The sequence below is a fragment of the Balearica regulorum genome, chromosome 2 (genome assembly GCF_011004875.1).
Source record: "Balearica regulorum gibbericeps isolate bBalReg1 chromosome 2, bBalReg1.pri, whole genome shotgun sequence".
Taxonomy (NCBI): domain Eukaryota; kingdom Metazoa; phylum Chordata; class Aves; order Gruiformes; family Gruidae; genus Balearica; species Balearica regulorum.
Genome location: NC_046185.1, coordinates 26,085,638 through 26,107,084, shown reverse-complemented (window position 1 = coordinate 26,107,084; position 21,447 = coordinate 26,085,638). Strand labels below are relative to the sequence as shown.

At 38.1% G+C, this 21,447-nt stretch overlaps 1 protein-coding gene across 5 annotated transcripts in view; it reads left to right on the top strand.

Annotated features, from left to right (window-relative positions):
- Positions 1 to 19,951, top strand: part of DPY19L4 (dpy-19 like 4) — a 34,472-nt gene extending 14,521 nt beyond the window's left edge. For 4 of the 5 annotated variants that reach the window (XM_075743693.1, XM_075743696.1, XM_075743692.1 and 1 more), the window contains 8 exons: positions 1,370 to 1,528; positions 3,191 to 3,310; positions 4,428 to 4,548; positions 6,045 to 6,101; positions 9,231 to 9,313; positions 11,102 to 11,234; positions 11,548 to 11,706; positions 14,735 to 19,951. In XM_075743693.1, coding sequence (XP_075599808.1) covers positions 1,370 to 1,528; positions 3,191 to 3,310; positions 4,428 to 4,548; positions 6,045 to 6,101; positions 9,231 to 9,313; positions 11,102 to 11,234; positions 11,548 to 11,706; positions 14,735 to 14,899 — 997 coding nt within the window. In that variant the 3' untranslated portion in view covers positions 14,900 to 19,951. The remainder of the gene's footprint in view (positions 1 to 1,369; positions 1,529 to 3,190; positions 3,311 to 4,427; positions 4,549 to 6,044; positions 6,102 to 9,230; positions 9,314 to 11,101; positions 11,235 to 11,547; positions 11,707 to 14,734) is intronic. The other variant, XM_075743694.1, reaches the window with a different exon arrangement.
- Positions 19,952 to 21,447: the final 1,496 nt, after the last annotated feature.

The window sequence follows — 21,447 nt, the reverse complement described above, 5'->3', positions numbered from 1 at the left end:
TAACACCCCCCCCAAAAAATGCTGTATGTCTTGGAAGAAATTAGGACAAGGGACAACTTAAAAGTCAGAGGAAATTGTTCTGATTCTAAGAAAAACTTTACATCTGTAAAAGTTGAATGTTGGTCTACAAGAAGACATCATGGCTACAGATTTTCTGGAAAACTTCAAATGGAGTATTAATAAGGACTGAGACGCCTCCTGGACCCAAGCCAATGCTTGCAGTTCTGTGCAAGAATTGAGACTCTCTCCTGGGAACTGCATCTCTCTTACAAAACTACTTCATGGCCTTTCAAGGGAAGAAGTGGAAAGTGACATCACACATAATCAAATTGCGGGGAATTTTTGGAAGACAAGATGTAGTGATGTTGACTAAGATGCATTGTTTAACACACATACATGCATGTTCTTAAGTGTTTTGCAAGAAAAGGACTCCTGGTCAGGATTTCAGTTTATTCAGCTACCAGGTATTACGGATTTTATTTTTTTTCCCCTGGGGACTTGCTACATGTTACTTTCCAGGCTGTTGAACTCTGCAATGAAACCAGTGATTGAGACAAACTGGGTGCAAGTACGCTTAGAAAATTGTGTAACTGTAGGTTGGAATTACGGTTTGCAGCACAAGAGCTTCAAGATCTGTCTTTTAAGGTCAGTTTGGACATGCCCAGCTGTTAATCTTTAAACTGATTCTGTCTAATTGAAAGTGGTTCAGTTCTCTAGTCTTCCCTTGGGGGGGGAAGAAAAAGAAAAGAGGGAGGAAAGTGAAACAAAATAAAACAAGACTGCATTCACGGCGTCACATGCTGCACCAGTTCCAGTTGAGAATACACATTGAAAATACTTCTTGGCAGAGTATATAATCGTTCTGCTCATTAATTGAGAGAGAAGAATGATTGAGTGGGTTCGGCTACAGAACTAGAATTTCAGCATTAAGGATTCTATTCTTGGCAGTGCCTCGAGCTTGTTTGTGATCTCAGATGACCACTTTCCCTTCTTCATCTCCCTGTCTGGAATGAGGACAAGCGTACCTACTTGCATCAATATCTCTAAAATCTTAATCCACTGTGACAATAAAGTACTTTGTGGTCCCTGTAATGGAGTTATATGGGAGGTTGCGTTTTTGTGATATAAAAGAATTGTAATGCGGTCTCTTCAGATCACAGATTCTTTTTTGGAAGATAAGCTTTTGACAGTTACTCTAAAGAGTACTTGCAAAGTGGTTTCAAATGATAAAAAGATAACTTTTCAAAGATGAATTTCAAATAGTGTCCTATGACGTGTAGGTTAAACTGTGATTGGTTGTATGCTGGTTTTCTTTTCTAATCTGTGGGTTATTGTTATTGGTTTTAATGGGATGTTTTTGCCTTACTAGGAATTTTACAATGAATTGGCTCCTTTGTCAAGAATCTCTGCAGGCACCTTCCCAAGACTTTTTTTTGCGACTAACACAGTCATCACTGTTGCCTTTCTATATTTTAGTATTAATTATCTGCCTTTTTTCTGTAACTCAGGTCATTTTTAGGAGAATTTGGTAAGTAACTTATTTATGCTGAAAAATAAGAAGTTATTGGATGTCTAAGTGAATGGTCACGATACTTGTTGCACCACTGAGCTTGGCAGAGTGTGAGCACCAGTGGAAAAGCCCACCAGAGGGTCCTAAAGAAAGTCCTTTAGTGACAAGCTTCTTGAGCATCCCTCTAGTCAAGACAGAGAGTTGTCATTGTTTTTGTTCCTCATGGGTGCAATTCCTGCAGAGCTCTGGCTAATGTTTTGTGATATGTTTATGTCTCTTCCCATTGCAAGGCAGAAAGATGTTTTGTCTGGTTTCCCCTTCTAACAGCAAAGTTATCTGATTGTTGCTACAGAATTTGCTTCTTTGTTTGGGTTTTTTGGTTGGTTTTTTTTTCAGGTTTATATACTGTGAAGGATGAGATGGGTGGAGTTGAGAGGATTTCAGATGTCTAATGCTTTTCTGTTTTTTTTGGTTTTTATAAAACTCTTGTTTACTGTCATAAGTTCCATCAGCCTTTGCTGCTCGGAACAGAGCTGAAGTAAAATTGACTCGATTATTTTTAGTTTCACAGTGATTCACAGTACCCCTGAGAGAAGGGGTAGTGGAGCTCTCTGTTTACTGACTAAGAATAGCACACTGTAGATCCTAGCGTAACTTGTCTTGGCAATGCAATGGCTAGGAAATTATCTCTTCCTGGAAGAAGATGAATGGTGTAACTGCTCAGGTATTAGGGAAAATTTCTCCCTTGTCTGCAGCAAAAATCAATAGATTTTTTTTTTTCAAGGACAGAGACTTATGATAGATTATACAGCTATAAATGAAAATGTTTGTCATGTTGGATATGTGATAGTATATCCAAAACAATGAAACAAACTTCCAATTTTTTGCTAGTGGTTGAAATTTACTACTTTGTAATGAGCAGTGACTCCAGTATGTCCAACAGCTTTTTAGAGAAAAACTTAAAATAAATATTCTTACTCTTAATTTTTATTTTTTTAATATTGAAGCAGTTAACAATTTCAAATATTTTTCCATTTGTCATGAGGAAGCTTATTATAAAATTATAACCTGAAATCACATCATAGTAGAATACAATGTTATCTATTATGTGCCTTGCTATCTCATTTGTAGAAAAACATTTGTTGTAAAATTTTGGTTATGATTTTTATTTATAATATATTACTAGGACTTATAATAATGTGACTAAAAACTAGTTTTGTTATCTTACTTTGCATAAAATGGTATATACATTCCAAACACAAGTATCGTCCTACAGATTCCATAATTCTTCACCAAGCTAATGATATGAAGAAACTTAGTTAGAATGCATGTACAGCATGCTTCATCTAAATGTTTGCGGACTGTGCACACCCTTAAATTAGACTATCCCTTGTTGCTGAACTACCTTAAAATAGGATTTATGGTCATAGGCAGTGATCCCATTGTATTAATTCACAGTCATCGCTCCAGAGAGGTTACAATCTAAAACAAGAGACAGCAGGTACTGATAGAGCATTGATGAAGTACAAAAAACAAATAAGCAGTACAACAACATAGTATAATATGACACAGAATGATCTCAATATACTGATGACTTAACAGTCATAAAAGTATTTTTATTGGCACCTTTGCCTGAGATAATGTCTGAATTAAGTGATATCTCATTTTCTCCAACTGCAGTGGTGAACCACTGAAAGAGACAATTAAACTTGAGGATGGTCGAATTGGAGAGAGGCCAGAAATAGTTTATCATGTAATTCACACAATTTTACTTGGTTGTCTAGCGATGTGTTTGGAAGGGTAAGTCTGATTTTGATGTATCTCTTTTGAAAGCAACAGAATTCCTAACTGGGCATGATACACCATTCACCCCTTTGAAATTCACCCCTTTTCAGAAATGTATTTGGCATATAGTAGTCCTAGTTAGTAGGGGAAAGAGCAAAGATAATTTTGACTATGAATTAGATACAAGGTATATAGTGAATTGTGCTTGGTCTCTTTAATGTGTTTTCCAAGCTTTAATGCAGTCAAAATCTGAGACAATAATTGAAGCAAATTTTAATCACTTTCTTTATGGTATTTAAGTGTAGAACTGTGCTGTAATTCTTTTAATATTGTATTCTAGCAAGATCTTGTGTAGCGTTTTGATGAACAGTGTATGTTCTGGAATATTGGGATGTGGATGACTATTTACCTGTCTTCTTGTGTCTAGGCTAGCATGAAGTATACCTTTGTTGACATGTTAAAGCAGTAACAAAACTATTTTCAAAGGTATTGTGTTAGTCCTTAAAGCTACAGAAGTTAATGTTTGGAAGATGTTATTGTTCTCATCTTGCCTCTCAGCTAAATCAGCTTGAAGGCGGCAGACTTGTGTTTGTATTATGCTCATCATCCTAAAAATCTGAATATTGACAAATTCTTAAAGTAAGCAGACTGTTATGTTACCATGTAGTTGTCTTAATTTGACTAGTCTATCCTTAAGAGGCACACAATACCAGCAAATCGTAAATTGTTTATTAAATATTTTCCTTTCCTTTCTTCAGGAACTCCCTTATAGTACAGTGTCTGTACAGCTTTGCTGAATAGCTGCTTTTTATCCTTGCTTGGCTGGAAAACCGCAACAGCCAAGTGACTTTACTAGTCTCTTTGTTTTTCTTTCATCCTCCCCTGAACTCTGTGAAGGATTTTGTCATCTTTGACCTTGGATCTTGCTCCTACATCTTGCAGCAGATAATCAGGTGCCTGCTCTTCTGCTAGAGATTTCCTTGGTTTACCCTTCAGTGCCATCAAATTTATCTCAGATTGCTTGAACATCCAGACTGTGTTTAACATACGAAAAAATCTGACTGTTTTATAAATAGCTTGAATGCAGAGGCCTGCGCAGAGTTCCAGCTAACTTATTGCAATTTTTTTTCAGAATGAAATATCTATGGACACCTTATGTTTGCATGCTTGCTGCATTTGGTGTGTGCTCTCCTGAACTTTGGATGACACTTTTCAAGTGGCTTCGACTGAAAGCTGTGCACCCAATATTGCTGGTGAGTTGCTATTGCCAGTGTCTTGGGAATTACAGTAGCAAGCATATCACTTTTCAAAAAATAATTACCTAAGACCTGTGGAAGAACCCATTAAAAGTAGTTTTAGCTCACCATGTAGTTCGGTGAGCAGTGGATCTCATACAATCTGCTTTTTCTGTGTCTTTCGTTCTTAATATCACACTTTCACATGTGCTCTGGTACCTGGTGATAAAGTTGTGTTCACACTACAGCCTTTCCTCATAGCAGCAGAACTGTCATCATCTCTCTTTCACTCATCTGTTTTATTTCTTTTAAAAAATCTTTGAGACCTCAAGCTCTCTGTCATATTTAGTTGAGACTCACCAAGAAGGTCATGCACTTTTTAGGAGGACTACAGGAGAAAAAGTACAGGCATGAAGGAAAGCATTGATATAAGCCTTGTTTCACTAGGAAATGAGGCTAAAATGTGGTAGTTAGGTGTATTTAGTTGCTGCAAGTAAAGCTGCTTCATAACAAGTGGTAAGTGGAATTACTATGCATAAGATTTGTTCATGTGTGGCCATTATAGAGAAGCCTTGTGATTGAAGATGAGCTTGTGCTACAGTGCAGACAACTCCCCCACTTCCAACACTAGCTTTATTCTTAATGTGCCAAGAGTTGCTTTGTGCAATTTTTAGCAGCTTTGTGCATTTGTTTTATTAATAAAATAAGGGTAGGACATTACTTACATTAATTTTGAGAGGCTTACAGGAATAAATATTTTATACTTAAACAGAGATTCACTACATCACTTGTGAAAATGCCATACACCGTTACATCTGAAACATTGACAGTGTTCTTCCAATAAAGGAGTAACAACATGTACATGGTAAACACGTTCCTTTATACACCTCATACTTTCTGCTATATAGACCTGCATTTTTACTATTAACATAGTAGATGTGTTAATAGCTTATCATCAAGAGAATGCCTTGTGTGCATTCCTTACCAAATGCTTCCGATGTCACACAAGCTATTTTTTCCTTTTTACAAAGCAAAAATCTTATCAGCTAGAATGATGGTGTACTGAAGAATGGGTTTCTGGGTTTTGCATGTCAATATTGTTAATCTGAACAAAAACATCAACAAGATCAGAGGTTTGAAATGCTTGTTTCATACTTTTTTCCCTGTCTCAGATTATCTTACTGCATTTGTATGTGAGGTGTTTACTTTTCTTCTGTTCCCTACATCAGGTGCACATTGCCTCATTGTTATTTGAGTAGTAACTAACCATCCCTAACATTGATGGTAAAGTTATTGTGGATCTAGTAAGTTCTTCCATTCTTTTTTGCCTAAATTAGGCAAATTCTTGTTTGCTGAGGATTTTTCGCCTTGTAGAAAACCAGAGTTTCACCAACTGTCACTCTAAGGTTTCAGGCATAAATGTAGTCTACTATATGAGCAGAATCAACAGATAGTCCAAGGTTGGAAAACAGAGAACGGTCCATAATCCATTTCTTCTAACATGTATTTTCTAGGCTCTTATTCTGAGTATGGCAGTTCCCACAATAATTGGATTCAGCTTGTGGAAAGAGGTAAGAAAACCGCCTTTGTGGTTTTTGTTTTGTATGTAGGCACAATATGAGTCAAAATGATGAGCAAATATAATAAAATATACTTGGTGAAATGAAATGTATATGATGAAAACAAAGCTGTCATCCACTGAAAATTTGTTTTGATGGGTTTTTTTAAGCAAAACTGTTTACATTTTTTCAGTATGAGGTATTTGATAATTTAATTTGTTAATGACTGCTTATTGTAATTAAGAAGTGTTTAAATTTAAATGAAGACTTTATTATATTTGGCTATTATGCTTTGGATATATAAACTGACTCAGCAAATTAAATACTGCCAAATAAAAACTCGGGATATTGAAAACTGTGTTCCCCCAATTTTAGTTTTAGTGAGAGGGAGGGAGGTTAGATGGAAATAAAATTATGGGAGGCCATAAGCAAATAATCTCTTTGAAAAGCTCCCATCAAATTACAATGGCGTTAAATCATTCGTGCAGAGCACAGAGGTATGTATGTACAGTAACACAGGGAAGAAAAGCTACAGATGTTTCCATGTTTAAAATAAATACTTAGTTCTTTATTGCAAGTCACAGACAGACTGAGGGGAAGAGTATTCAGAAATTATTTTATAAACTTCCATAAGTGCAAAAAATATGGGAAATATCCCATAAAGTATAAGCCTCTACTATACTGGCATAGCTTCAAAATAGTTTGAATAGTTTTATAAGAATTCAAATAATTATTTTTTTAAAAAGCATTCAAATATAAAAGCCAGTCTTGACCAACAATATTTTAACAGATTTTGTAACATCTATCTTATAATAGAAATTTTGATTGCAGTGCAATCTGACTCTTTACACATTTCTGCCTGAGCAATAGATATTCTCCTGGAAAAAAGCTACAGTTGCTCAAAAGAGTTATGAAATCTATTACAATAGAGGAAACTAGTTTAGTTGACCAAATAATTCTTTTTCAGATTATTTTTTTAGTAAAAGCAGTGTGGAGGTTTGGACTCTAGAGGGCTTCATCCATTGCAAATCCAGCTTTTGCTTTTGAGCAGTGGTGAAGCAGTTTGCTCTCCAAGTTCATAACTCATCCCTGAGTTTGGAAACTTTGATTAATAGTAACGGGGTAGTGCAAATGCCGTGAAGCTCTTAATCTGTTACCACAGCTATAAATGGCTGAGTGTACAGCTCAGCATCTTTCTGCTTGGCTGCTTTCTGACTCAGTCTGGCATAGTCCCTCATCTAACTAGATTTTTCTAAGGGCTCTGATGGATAAGTGAAGCTGGTTCTCCTTGGGGTGGCAGTAGCGGTTCCTCTTTCTGTCATCTTCTGTTCCAGGGACAGTTCAGGCATATGTGTAACAACACTGCCACAGCCTTCAGCCCTGATAGGAACATATGGCAGCTGTTCTTGTGCTACCCTAACATGTCTGGTTGTAGACTGCTATCGCTTGACAGCTGAATTGTCCAGGTAATGGGGGTGGAAACTCCTCAGTTAAAAGCTGGCTCCCATTTCCAGCTGTCTATCCACTATGGCTGTCTCAAAGTAAGTTGTTTCTTCAGTCTGGCATATCCTGTAAACTTTGTCCTTTTTAAAAAGAGCTGGCATCCAGTAGCTTTCACTTAGCATTTACAACAGCATGAGCATGCTCCAGCCCCTCAAGGCTGGCCAGCTTCTGGTCATGCCTTCTTCAGATAAATGCTCAAAATGTCTCTAGGACTTTAAAAATGGATGGATATGAGCCAGCAGTGTGCCCAGGTGGCCAAGAAGACCAACAGTGTCGTGGCTTGTATCAAAAACACTGTGGCCAGCTGGAGTAGGGAAGTGATCGTCCCCCTGTACTCGGCACTGGTAAGGCTGCGCCTTGAGTGCTGTGTTCAGTCTTTGGCCCCACAGTACAAAAAAGACATTGAGGTGCTGGAGTGTGTCCAAAGAAGGGCAAGGAAGCTGGTGAAGGGTCTAGAGCACAAGTCTTATGAGGAGCAGCTGAGGGAACTGGGGTTGTTTAGCCTGGAGAAGAGGAGGCTGAGGGGAGACCTGATTGCTCTCTACAGCTACCTGAAAGGAGGTTGTAATGAGGGGGGTGTTGGTCTCTTCTCCCAAGTAACAAGCAATAGGACAAGAGGAAACAGCCTCAAGTTGCACCAGGGGAGGTTTAGATTGGATATTAGGGAAAATGTCTTCACCAAAAGGGCTGTCAATCATTGGAACAGGCTGCCCAGGCAAGTGGTGGAGTCATGATCCCTGGAGGTAATTAAAAGCCATGTAGATGTGCTTGGGGACATGGTTTAGTGGTGGGCTTGGCAGTGTTAGGTTAATGGTTGAACTCAGTGTTCTTAAGGGTCTTTTCCAACCTAAATGTTTCTATGATTCTAAATTTGCCCATCTTAATAAAGGACCTGTTGTTCCTTCACCCCCCAAACCTGACAGGATAGGGAAGCTGTGTTGCAGGCTTGCGATCTGGGCTAGTCTCAAGGAGTTGGCATTCTGTTTGACTACCGAGAATCCCTCCTTTTCCCAAAATGTTTTTCAAGAGCATAAACTGAGGTATCCTACTTCGTGCAGTATAGTGTACTTTCTTCACTGCAGTGGTTGAGGTAAAAGTTGGAGTGAAGTCCAGGGCAAATTACCCGCATAATGCTCTTCCAGGAAATTTCTTCTCTCCTTTGCCACTTGCACAGCACCTTTAAATCGAGTCACAACAGTCCAACCTCCTCTGCTCAAGTGGGTTTAGCATGAGAGATTTGACAGCTTCTTGGTTCAGTGCCCTTATTGCTATGCTTTTGCATATGAAAACCTGAACTATGATTTTGATGCATTTTAGGCCAGTTAAAGTTCATGAATGTTGTTGCCACATAGGTTTTTGGGGGTTTTCTCCTTCATTTTTTTAATTATAAGTATTTAATAAAATAGAAAGAGATGACAACTTGTGTTTAACATACTTATTTTGGAGAAGGTCTCCTGCTGTCAGGTAAGTATAAACAGTGTGTTTTGCAAAATATTAAATATTCAAACAAAAATACCAATCAAGAGGGAAAACTCAGCTGAAACCTATTCCTGTTGTGTTATTTAAGGCCTTAATATAATGAGATGCTCTACAGATTTTTTTTTAAACTGTAAGTAACCAAAAATATGTTTCCATCAGTTTTTCCCTAGGATAATGACAGAGCTTTCCGAACTACAAGAATTCTATGATCCTGATACAGTAGAACTCATGACATGGATAAAGTACGTATGAAGTCCTGCATTTCTATTTTATTTCTGTATGTCAGGGCATTTTTATCTCAGCATTTTGTGGAGCTACCTCTGTGAATCTGAGTTTTCCCTTGCTAAGTCATTTCATAATGTAGGGGGAGATGGGAGAAGAAATGTATATTTAAAGTTTGGTATTATTCCTATGGAAAGAACCAAGAATTTATCATTGATTACAAGAGGATAAGATCCTGAAACACACAAGCAAATAATATTTAAGATCATTACTAGAGCTAATTTCCAAATAAAGGTGGACATCTTAGTACTTGGTTCTTTGCACACTAACTTCTCAGTAGATTAGAGGATTCATGTTGATTCTAATCTCATGGGGGACAGAAACACTGACATTTCTGTGTGCATGAGCTAGTAAAATGAAATGCCTGAATGTGAGGATTTGGAGACTTCAGTCAAGAAACATGCAGTGTAACATGTATGATTCAAACTTCCCCTTTGACCAGAAGGCTGGAAAGGTTCTTTTCAGGCTGGCTAGGCAGGGCATAGCAAGTGCTGACCTATGTTATATAGTTCTTACTGAGCCATATACATAGCTAATACTGAGTCAAGTTATTTCACAAATATATTTTTCTTCTCACCAAAAGTTTCAGAACTGGATTCTGGCCTCATTCAATCTAACTTTGAACTATCTCATTAGGAAATGCACTTCTCTGAAAGTTAGACCCCATGTGTTCACATAACTTCCTTACCTTTAACTGTACTTTTTTAGAATGTTATTTTCTGTATTTATGTAGTCTTTAATGTCAACCTGTTCATCTTCAGAAAAGACAAGGCTGGTTATTATGGTGTTCCAGCCAATTTCTTCTTTCTGTTAATAGTAGTGTATGTTGTTTGTCAATGCTGTAGCTCTTCAAGGCAGCAAGTAGAATAATGCCGAGTACCTAATGGCTTTTACATTAGTCTGCATATATTACACTTCAAGTACATAATTAATCATGGTGAATTGCATTGAGATTCACTCAGCTAAGAGCAATTTGACTACCCTTATTCGTAGCAGCTCTTCGTATTTTTAATGAAAATAAGGAACTTTTTTCCTTAAGGATATACTTAGATATCCATATTGGAATTTTAATTGAATGTCATTACTATAGTACATTTTCTTAAAATTTTCTCTGTGATAAAATGTATTTATTTTGAATTTTCTCTGCAGGAAAAGTTGCCCAAAGTCTGTAATAAAGTGTGACAATGACTGTTTTCTTTCACTAATGCAGGAATACGAATAGTCAAAAGATGAAACCAAACCCAGAAACATAATTACTGTAGACCTTATTCTGTATGATGACACTATTTACTCATAGATGATTAAATACATGGTCCTAGAGATCAAATTAAAATAATCACAAATCTTTCCCTTACAAGATAACATCATGTTTCTGCTTCTACCTACCCTCCCTCTCAAGCTTGTTTTGTCACAAGTCAGCAACCATTCAGAAAAGCAATAGTTCAATCCATTCCAGGACCACTCTGAATGATGCTCCATGGATTGCAAGGAGGGGAGGAGAACGGCCATCAGCCCTTGCCCCAGCAGGAGACCTTCCTTGCAAACTCCATGTTGCTGCAGGTCTGAGCTTCTCCTGGCAAGGAAACTACTGCCACTGCAGCGTTAACACCAATTGTAATTAGACTCCCAACGATATCTTTGTGCACTCCAATTCATACCTTTAAAAGATTCACACAGTGTTTAAAATTAGAAACATTTTGAGAAATGCATCCTGTACTCAGATGTGTACGTTGATGTTGCTTTTGCAGACGACAGGCTCCTGTGGCTGCTGTGTTTGCAGGCAGCCCACAGTTAATGGGTGTGATTAAGCTTTGTACTGGATGGATGGTATCAAGCTTGCCTTTATACAATGATGATGATCTTCTAAAAAGAAATGAAAATGTGAGTATCCAGTTCCATAAATGTATGTGTGTTATCAGTGATTTATAGACTGTTCCATCCTGTAAGACTCAAGTGCCTGATTGAGATCTGTGGGAGTACTGTAAATGTTAATGCTCCAAAGAAGATGACCTTGTAACATTCCTCATGACACACATATTTGCATTGCATGGCCCTCTAGGCCACCTGGCAATGCAAATTATTTGTTTGGTGCAACTCCCGCTACATGTGACCGACATTCCAAATACCGTAACCCCCAAGTATTTAATTTATCACCAATTGTTGCATTGCATGAACGTGTTTTCTTAATTTATAGATTTATCAGATCTATTCAAAGAGATCAGCAGAGGATATTTATAAGATACTCACGTCTTACAAAGCCAATTTTCTGATTATTGAAGATTCAATTTGCAATGAAGTGGGACCTGTAAGAGGATGTAGAGTTAAAGATCTCTTGGATATTGCTAATGGTCATGTAAGTACCACTAAGAAAAAAATGAATGTTTGAATGTATAAATAATTCATTTAAAAAGACATCTTCTGATAATGCTGATCTTATTTTTCTGATTGTAATTGACATGTAGACAAAGATTCATAAATTTTGAAAGTGATCAATTAAGTTTTGTTCTGTCTGTTTCTTACACGCCTGTAATCTTACCCCATACTATTGTTTAACTGCCCTAATCCCTCCTAATACATTAGTATCTAGCTGTGCTGCTTTTCTGCCAATCACTAAATATCATTTAACTATCTGTAAACGTTTAAGACTGTAAGACCTGGAGAGGTTATTACAAAAGCAGTAAAACCCTGCCTCAGAGAGCATTCTTTACTAGTTTTAAAGAAGAAATTTTAAAATGGATAAACTCAGTTCTTCTAAAACTCTGACCAGGATGAGGACCAGCCTGCCATTAAGTTCAGTACAGCCTGTTTGGTACTAATGAGGGTACAAGTCTATTTGGTTCAGCCTTGCAGATGGGTTAGCACCCCAATAGATAGTTTAAGCCACAACTGTTAGAAAGATTGGTTGAATAAACTGTAGATTTATGAAGATACCCGTGAAAGCTACTTCAATCGTTTTCATGGTGTGTCTGTTCTGAATGCTGATAGCTGATTCCTTCTTGCTGGCAAAGCAGGGAATGGGATGGGGTCTATAAAGTGATCTCGTTGCCACTTGTTCATCTGCTTCCTGGGAATCCAGCAAAAGTTTTGACTTTCTAAAGGCAGGAGTGGCTGTAAATTCACTTAGGGTTTGGTTCCTTATTCTCTCAGGTCAACAGGGGAGGAGGAGTCACAATCACAGGTTAGCTTCATTTAGTTGGTTTCCTGACTAAGAAAAGAACTTAAGCATCTGTTTGACATTTCAGCCTGTTGTATATTAACTATAACAAGTCTTGGTTTGAATGTGCTTTTTTTTAATGGGGAGGATGCATATGTTTCTTGTATATAGTCTTACATTCCATTCTTGGGGAAAAATCCAAGCTGTTCATTGTGTTAGGTATTTTATAAACTCTACTTTTGATGGTACACATTTCCAAAGAACTGGTAATGCAAGCATTTAATTTCTGTAGTTGCTTTCATTTGGGGGAGTAATTATAGGGGTGATATGTTTTTAGGGGATTACTCTTTCATATCCCCAGGAATCTACAACTGGTGTTAGTTTCACTTGTAGGTTTCCTGGCCAGTTTGTCCATGGAGGATATTGTCTCTGTTTTTCTATTAACCTCCTTACCATTGCTGAAATCTATCCTTTGTCTTTGTCTTGTTGCTAAAATCAGGTATGCCATGATTATTCCATGTTATAACTAGTATTCTATACCATAACAGAGTGTGTATGTATGAATAACCGCCATCATTGATAACCAGCACATGTGATCTCTCAGTTTCTTCTCAGATCTGTTTTTGCATAAGTTCCTGTTCCCTCTTCACATTTAGGATGTCAGCTGGAGCAATTAAGCACAGTTTCAGGATTCCATTCCCTCATACTCCTGCATCTCTCATCTCCACACTTCCTGAATGCTCGCACATAATCCTGATCTCATCCTAACTTCAGCAGCACTGTTTTACTGTCAAATTTTTAAGTTTTTCTTTGATTCATATATCAGAATGAGTTTCTTTCTCCTTTAATTCCGAACACCCAGTTATTCAGCATTTCTTCCTGAGGAACACTTCACAGTGCTTTTCAGAGTGGCTGTTGCTTGCGATGATAACTTCAATCAAAGGGGGGGAAAAAACATCGAACGACAGTATCCAGTGCAAGGAACCTGTCTCTGATAAGTGCCAGACACAGCACTGTCAGTAAACAAAACCAGTCATTTATTATTTTTGTGTAATTAGGATTGTCAGAGTGGCAAGGGTTATCCTATTTAGAGTGAAGAGATTAAGAAGGGGAAAAGAAGGTTCATTATGAGAGTTTCAGTTAAAATCTGTTCTGCTGAATGTCTGTAATCTAAATCTGTAACAAAACAACTGGTATGTACATTTAAATGTAGACAACTGACTGTATAGTTTGTTCCTTAAAGTTGATAGAGTGTGTTGTATCAGGAAACATTGAAACAAAACTCTGCTTGCTTGCTAACAAAAAATTGCTAAGTCATATTGAAAAATTATCAAGACTTTCCAAACTAATGGAAGCTAGTGCATATGTAGTTGGAGACTGCAGCATTTACATATTCGCAAAGTGAGACAGCGGACAGGCTCTTATGCTGTTGACAGGTCTATGGATGTGTTTTCCAAATTGCTGTGTTTAAGAAGTATTACTTTCTAGCTTGGACTATGTCCTATAGTCCTAGTCTGATATCTTGTGTCTGACACAGGCTGAGAGCATATGATTATTGACAGGGCAAGACAGAGATGTTTTCCAGCAGTCTGTTACTGAAGGACTGGAGCTCAGGGGAAATAAATACAATTGTGTTTGGTAGCAACTGATAGATTTTTCTCCATGAATTTCTCCTACCACCTTTTTTTAAACCCATATAAATTTGTGCCATCAGGAGCTGCAAAGGGATTTCTTCAAGGATATCAAATAGTAGATGCTAAAATGCACAAGCAATTTGCTTCCAAGTCAATTGGTTGGAATTCATAGGGCAATACATGTGTGTCTTCAGTCTTTATTAGGTACGTCAAGCTTACTTGGCCTGGAAAAGTTAGTTGAGAATTTCCTTCCCTACATAAGTGGTATGCTATGTGCAGGTCAGGTTTGAAGTACTGGGTAAATGGAGCATGTGGATAATTTCTGCTGCCATCGTTCTTTATTGTATGAATAAAGTACACTGGTTTTAATGTCTGCTATCCTGACAAAGCTATTAATTCACCAAAGCTATTTTAGGTGGTTAAACAAATTCTAGGGAAATATGTTTTCAGGTTATTGGAATCGTACAGTATGGAAATTAAATGTCTATCATAAATGAAATTTACAGAATACAGAAGTAAATTAAATGCACAGAATTATGTTCTGTTACCACTTATCTTCAGTATTTTAATTAGATCATCTTCTTTTCTGACAGGTGGTTTGTGAGGAGGGCGACAGTTATGCCTACTCAAAATATGGACGATTTTGTCATGAAATCAAAATGAACTATTCTCCATATGTGAATTACTTTACTCGAGTATACTGGAATAGATCCTACTTTGTGTATAAAATCAACACTGTGATATCCTTCCAGTCATGAAAAAGCATGCGAGCTTCTTCCTGAGGATTCATTGTGAATGAAATTCACTTGGAAATGTTCCTTTTCATCAAGGAAGTTATTTTTGCAAATACCTGTGTGCACATGCAGTATGTTGACAACTTTATTTTACCAAACTGGAATTCTTTTGAACCACAGATCAAGAGACACAGACACCATCCTTGAAGGAAATGGGAAAGTTTTACAGTCTCTACAAAGTGTGACAGTCTTCCACGTGTTTCCATTTTTCTTCCCATTATAAATCATCTTAATCTTCATGTAAATGAGATTTCTAACTTTAGTGTTAGAGAGCTGATGTGGGTAGACTTAAGTAAATGCAGAAAAATTATTTAAAGAGCTCATTTAAGTGATACAGCTTTTATTGTCTATCAAGAAAGCAATTGGTGTCCTGAATCTTTTCAAGTAAGTGTTTGGGTTTTGGGGGGTTTTGTGTTGTTTTAATTCTTCCTGTCTTCCACTGTAAACATTTCTATGTTTATCAAATGCACGTTCATACATCTTATGTGTAGCTATAGTGTTTGTATAAATCAAATAAGGAAGATTTTACTTAAACACTTCCATAGGTTAAGGCACTGATCTCTACATTGTTAGAGACACGTTGGTGGAAGTGCTTGGACTTAGACCTAGCAGTAAGTAGTTGAAAAAGGTCAGATCTCCAGTTTGGAAAGAACTTGTCTTCAGGATTTTTCCATGCTTAAATGTGTATGTATGTATACATATTTGTGTCTTAGCAGTGATCAGAATGGGCCAGTATACAAAAGTATGCCATACTTGTTTTTAGGCAAGTGTAGCAGGACAACTAGGTTTGCTACTGAGACTTCTGCTCTTCTGTTTTACCCCCTCTGTGTGCGTGTTGGTGTATGTGTGTGTGTGTTTGGGGAGGGATGGGTGATAATTATTTCATTCGAGTTATTATGTGATAGTTATATTCAGATAGTGCCATAACTGTAATTCAAAACACTATCATCACCACCATTAATAAATAGTGGTACAGTTGTTCATAGCTATTTTTATATCAATTATGCAACTACACTGACATCTTTGAAAATTTGGGAAAGTACTTTGCAATCTTGCTTCCCTCTAAAATTTGTCTTCCCTATATGACCTCCTTTGCCTCTACAGCTATTTTTCTTAACAAATTATCTTCTCATCCTGTTTGTTGCTGGCTGATGCACTTTCAAGAGAATGAATGGTGCTTTAATTCCAACTCTGGGCCTAATCCTGGTGTTGTGAATGGAAAATCCAATAAAAGGTAACAGTAACTTTGCTTACATAGGTGTAGCTGGACAAAAAGCCAGGGTGTAAGTTTTGGAAGAGGTTATTAAACTGTTAGGAGTTACCTGCAGTTACGGATTCTTGTAATGCCTGGACCAGTCTATCAGGTCTGTGGGAATGATACTTTGGAGCCCAGATGCCTTTAATGAAGGATCTGGCATAATAAGATGAACCTTCAACTGAAAAATCTGAAAACCATTCTGCAAACGAAAGTGGCAAAATGACCCTTACCGCACTTACTGATAACATGCAAATTCAGAGATTTTAACTCTGAAATTATTAGGAACTGCAGCATGTTGGTGTATATGCGTGACTCCTGTCTGCTCTGTGCAGATAAAATTGCTAGCTTTACACTAACAGGTAGTGCTGAGATTTTTTTACTCGCTATTGGAGTGATTTAAAAGAAAAAAGCTTTAATGTTGTAAAAGTCAACATGTCTGTAATCTTTTTTTTTACTTTTGGTTATATTTTTAGGCCTATGAGTGTTGAGAAGATGTTAAAGTATGCGTTTTATTTGAAACCAGTGTTCAGATAAATTCATTGAATGTAATGGATGTGATCATTGAGAGACACATTTATCCGTGTAACTGAGTTATAAGTTAAAAGTAAATATCCTTTCAGGGGATATTTCGTTGTGTTGAGGGTAGCGTGTATGTGTGTCTCTGGCCAAACACAGTCTGCATTTATTTGCTTAGGCACAAGTGCGTACATTTTACTGCACTGGACTGTTTCAGACCTTTCAGTTACCATATAACAAGAGAAGCTAGTGTATTAACTTGAGCTACGGCAGGCCTGCAGGAACCTTCTCTGGATGTGCTAGTATGGATGTAGATGTAATAGTTGGAAATAAGTTTAGAGTTCCTTACACAAAGAAAGTTTGTTTGAATCACTGTCAAGAAATTACATGTCTGTGTGTCAGTCATTTACTCGCCTGAAGTTAATCCTTCATGAATACCATTTCATAACAGCAATAAGGCATTCCAGGTAGCAAACTTCAGGGTTACAACTGCACTTGGGTGGATGAAGTCGCATAACTTACGGCTTCATGCCTTAGACTGCCATGCCAAGGTGCAATATTTAACTATCCTTGACTGCCTGTTGTGTTTTACTGCAATGCTGTATGTATGTGTTACTACATAGAACATAGTTTGAATACTTAGATGTAGAGCACACGTGTTAAGAAAAACACAAACAAGGCCATCTGTATATCTGAAGAAAACTGTCTTGTAGCGCGTTGGCCTTTATACATGTTTAAACAAACATGTTGAACTTTATTTGAACTGTGACATAGTTGTTATTAGTTTTGTCATAGTTTTTAAGAGGTATTCTTGATACTTCAATTGATTCTGCTTTCAGAGAATCATTTAAGATTTTTACCTTGCTTTTTATATTAGAGAAAATTGTATTGCAGCACCATTGGCACAGCAGCCTTAAGTAACAGGAGGAGCCTTTTGTGTGGGAGAAACATTGCTGTTTTACCAGTAAAAAGGCATAATTTTTAAAATGAGCGACTGGAAGAATCATATCTTACAAATCATATCTTACAATCTTGAATTTCTTATCCAGCTATGGATTAGCAAAAATATTATTGTCTATCCTAATTTCCACCTTCTGTGAAAAAGAAACAAAGTTTCATGCTATCCCTCAGAAGGACAATAATAGGGCATAATTACATCAGACTTGTACACACAACCCTAGCTTGGTTTTCAGCCAGGTCACAGGTTTAACTCCCTGAAAGGGCTGGGGGAGCGGTTTGCAAATTTCGATCTGTTTTGCTGTAGATGTTGCAATTCAGTTGAAACATGTGCCTTGCAAGCTTTTATTAAACAAACAAAAAACTCAGTTTGTGTTTCTTTTTGTGAAGATTTTTTTTTAAATTCCTGTACCTCTGATTTCTAGAGCTTCCGTTGTGTCTTAACACCCCTGCCTGCAAGAATGCTTGTGTAGTAAGTGGTGCAGCTAGGATGTATGCCAGCCACCTAAAAGCTGTTCAACAGGAAGAATGAGAATTTGCGTAGTGATTTGTGTTGCTATTTTACTGGCTTATTTCCTCCTTCACATTTCCAATTTCTGATATGCTTGATTTTAGTAAATGCAAAAAAAATTACCTTGAAAGAATAAATTGAGTACAGTATTTTCAGGCACTCACCTGTTAGTGTTAGACTTGTGGATTAAAGTTTAATCAAGCCAGAGCTAAACTGACATGTACAGTTTTGTCTTAATACTAAAAAAACGCTCATTCACTTCCTGAATTACCACATACTTGAACTCAGTTGTTAGATTCGCCAGGAGATATTTGAGATTACTTAAGTAAAGGCATTTCAGAACATAAGCTTCTATTCATATTATTTTAAAAAGTACTGGGTTTATTTCTTCCAAAGTAAATGCAAATAGAGTTTAATACAGTATGATCTTAAATACAATTTCCATGGGGCAGGGGGGTGTAAGGAGGAGATACAGAAATATGGAAGAAAGAGGACCAAAAGGTTTAACCAGCATTGAAAATCCTTCAAACAATTTGCTCTGGTGGCATTACTATTTACTGAAAGGCAGAAGCTTAGGGACCAAATCTTGTTCTTACCACCTTATTTTTACTACGTCATCTGCAAACGTCCAAATCTTGTGACTCTTCATCAGCTTTCCCATGCAGTTCACATGAATAGGAGCTGTGAGATCAGGTTGTAGGGATTGTAAGCTGTCATTGGAACACTTCTTAATGACTGCTGTTAATGACATAACCTATCCTGTAACCAAGAATCTAACGGCAGAAAGCGTAGGCTGTGTGAATGCATGGGCATGCGTGTTGTATTTGCATTTAGAGATGTCTGGTTTACTGTTGTGATTTGGAGATGTGATGAGTAGCTTCCATTATTGCTGATGGTGGTTGAATCTATAAATCCCCTATATATTGATGGGCAGATGGATTCTAGAGTACTGTGGTGGTAGAGATGAAAGAAAAGTTGAGTTTGTTCCAACACAAGCAATATTTAATGTGAAATAATACCTCAACATAAATCTATGTAATCATACCTTTAGTACTCTTTTTAAAAACTTAACTTTAGGGGTAAAAAAAGTGAAAATTCTAAAACATGCAGTGTGTGTCATTTCTACTCCAGCAGTGCAGCTAAAAGGAAATATCACCGTTATGTTGCTGCACTCTTACTATGCCAAATGCAGGGCTAGCAATGCCTGAAGGTCTTCTCAGTTGTTTGGTACCTCAGCTAGGTGTTTAAATGTGTAATTAATCTGGCAGTGCTTTTTGTTTCAGCGCAGTTAAATGTATGTAATTCTGCCTTTCACGTGATGTTTAAGGTTACCTATTTATTTGATGGAAAAGAGGTGGATGTTTAATGCCTTTCAAAGTTTCAAACTTTGTTACTTCAGTAATGCAGAAGAATTATCGTTGGTGCTTTACTTGTTAACAGTGACATTTAGCAGTAGTGTATATGGCATATGGACGTATCTGTGTGCAGTTATTTAATAACAAGTATAAGGAATCCAATTCCTTTTATCCTGTTTGTTGTCTTGGACAGTTTTTTATCAGAATAATGTATACATAGTAAATATTTTTCTCTTGTGACAAACTTATTCTGTGAAAAAAAAATTGTAATAAAAGCCAAGTCCAGAAAGTATGGGTTGTTTGGAACACAAACCACTTTATGCTTTCTTTTGAGAAGTCTGATACCCTTTCACAAAAACCATGTAGTTCATAATGAATTAACCTCCTTCCTCTGTTGCAGTAATAAAGTGATTTTTGTATTCTGTTGTATTATTTGCATATGCAATTTTAGTCAAGTGAAGACTGTACAGCATAGCTCAAATATCTGTCTTAATGAGGCAGCATAAATGCTCTTACAGCTCTTGAGGAGTAGCAACCTGCTCAGACTGGATCCATATGTCGTGCTGGCTGGGACTGCCTGTTGAGACGTACTGGTGTGAGGATGAGTGGCAAAATACGAACCGATGCTTCATATGGAATTATTGAACTGACTGTCTCCCTAAAGATCCTCCTACAGCAATGTTTTGGGTTTGCGTGGCAAGGTTTTGGTAGCTGGAGGGCTACAGGGCTTCTGTGAGAGGCTGCTAGAAGCTTCCCCCATGTCCACCAGAGCCAATGCCAGCCAGCTCTGAGATGGACCTGCCACTGGCCAAGGCCAAGCCCATTAGCAATGGTGGTAGCACCTCTAGGATAACGTAGTTAAGAAGGGGGGAAAAAACCTGCAGCAACACAGCAGCTGGAGAGAGGAGTGAGAAGATGTGAGGAACAATTCTGCAGACTCCAAGGTCAGTGAAGAAGGAGGTGCTCCAGGCACTGGAGCAGAGATTCCCCTGCAGCCTGTGGAGGAGACCATGGGTGAGGCAGGCTGTCCCCCTGCAGCCCATGGAGGTCCATGGTGGAGTAGATACCACCTGTGGCCCATGGAGGACCCCACGCTGGAGCAGATGGATGCACCTGAAGGAGGCTGTGACCCCGTGGGAAGCCTGCGCTTGAGCAGGTTCCTGGCAGAACCTGTGGCCCCATGGAGAGAGGAGCCCACGCCAGAGCAGGTTTGCTGACAGGACTTGTGACCCCGTGGGGGACCCACGCTGGAGCAGTCTGCTCCTGAAGGTCTGCACCCTGTGGAAGGGACCCACTCTGGAGCAGTTCGTGAAAAACTGCAGCCCGTGGGAAGGACTCGCACTGGAGAAGTTCATGGAGGACTGTCTCCCATGGGAGGGACCCCACGCTGGAGCAGGGGCAGAGTGTGAGGAGCCCTCCCCCTGAGGATGAAGGAGCGGCAGAAACACCGTGTGATGAACTGACCGTAACCCCCATTCCCCGTCCCCCTGTGCCGCTGCGGGGGAGGAGGGAGAGAAATGGGGAGTGAAGTTGAGCCCGGGAGGGGTGGGGGGATGTGTTTTAAGATTTGGGTTTATTTCTCATCACTCAACTCTGGTTTGATTGGTAATAAATTATATTCCCCAAGTCGAGTCTGTTTTGCTTGTGATGGTAATTGGTGAGTGATCTCTCCCTGCCCTTATCTCAAGCCGGGAGCCTCTCATTGTATTTTCCCTCCCCTGTCCCGCTGAGGATGGACAGTGACAGAGCAGCTTTGGGGGGCATCTGGTGTCCAACCAGGGTCAACCCACCACAAGCAAGCATGTCACCTGGAAATAAATCGCTATGCAACATCAAATGCTTACTGATTTATTTTTTTGTTAATCAACTAATGTATCATCTGTGTTGAATTTTTACAGATCATACAGATGATTAT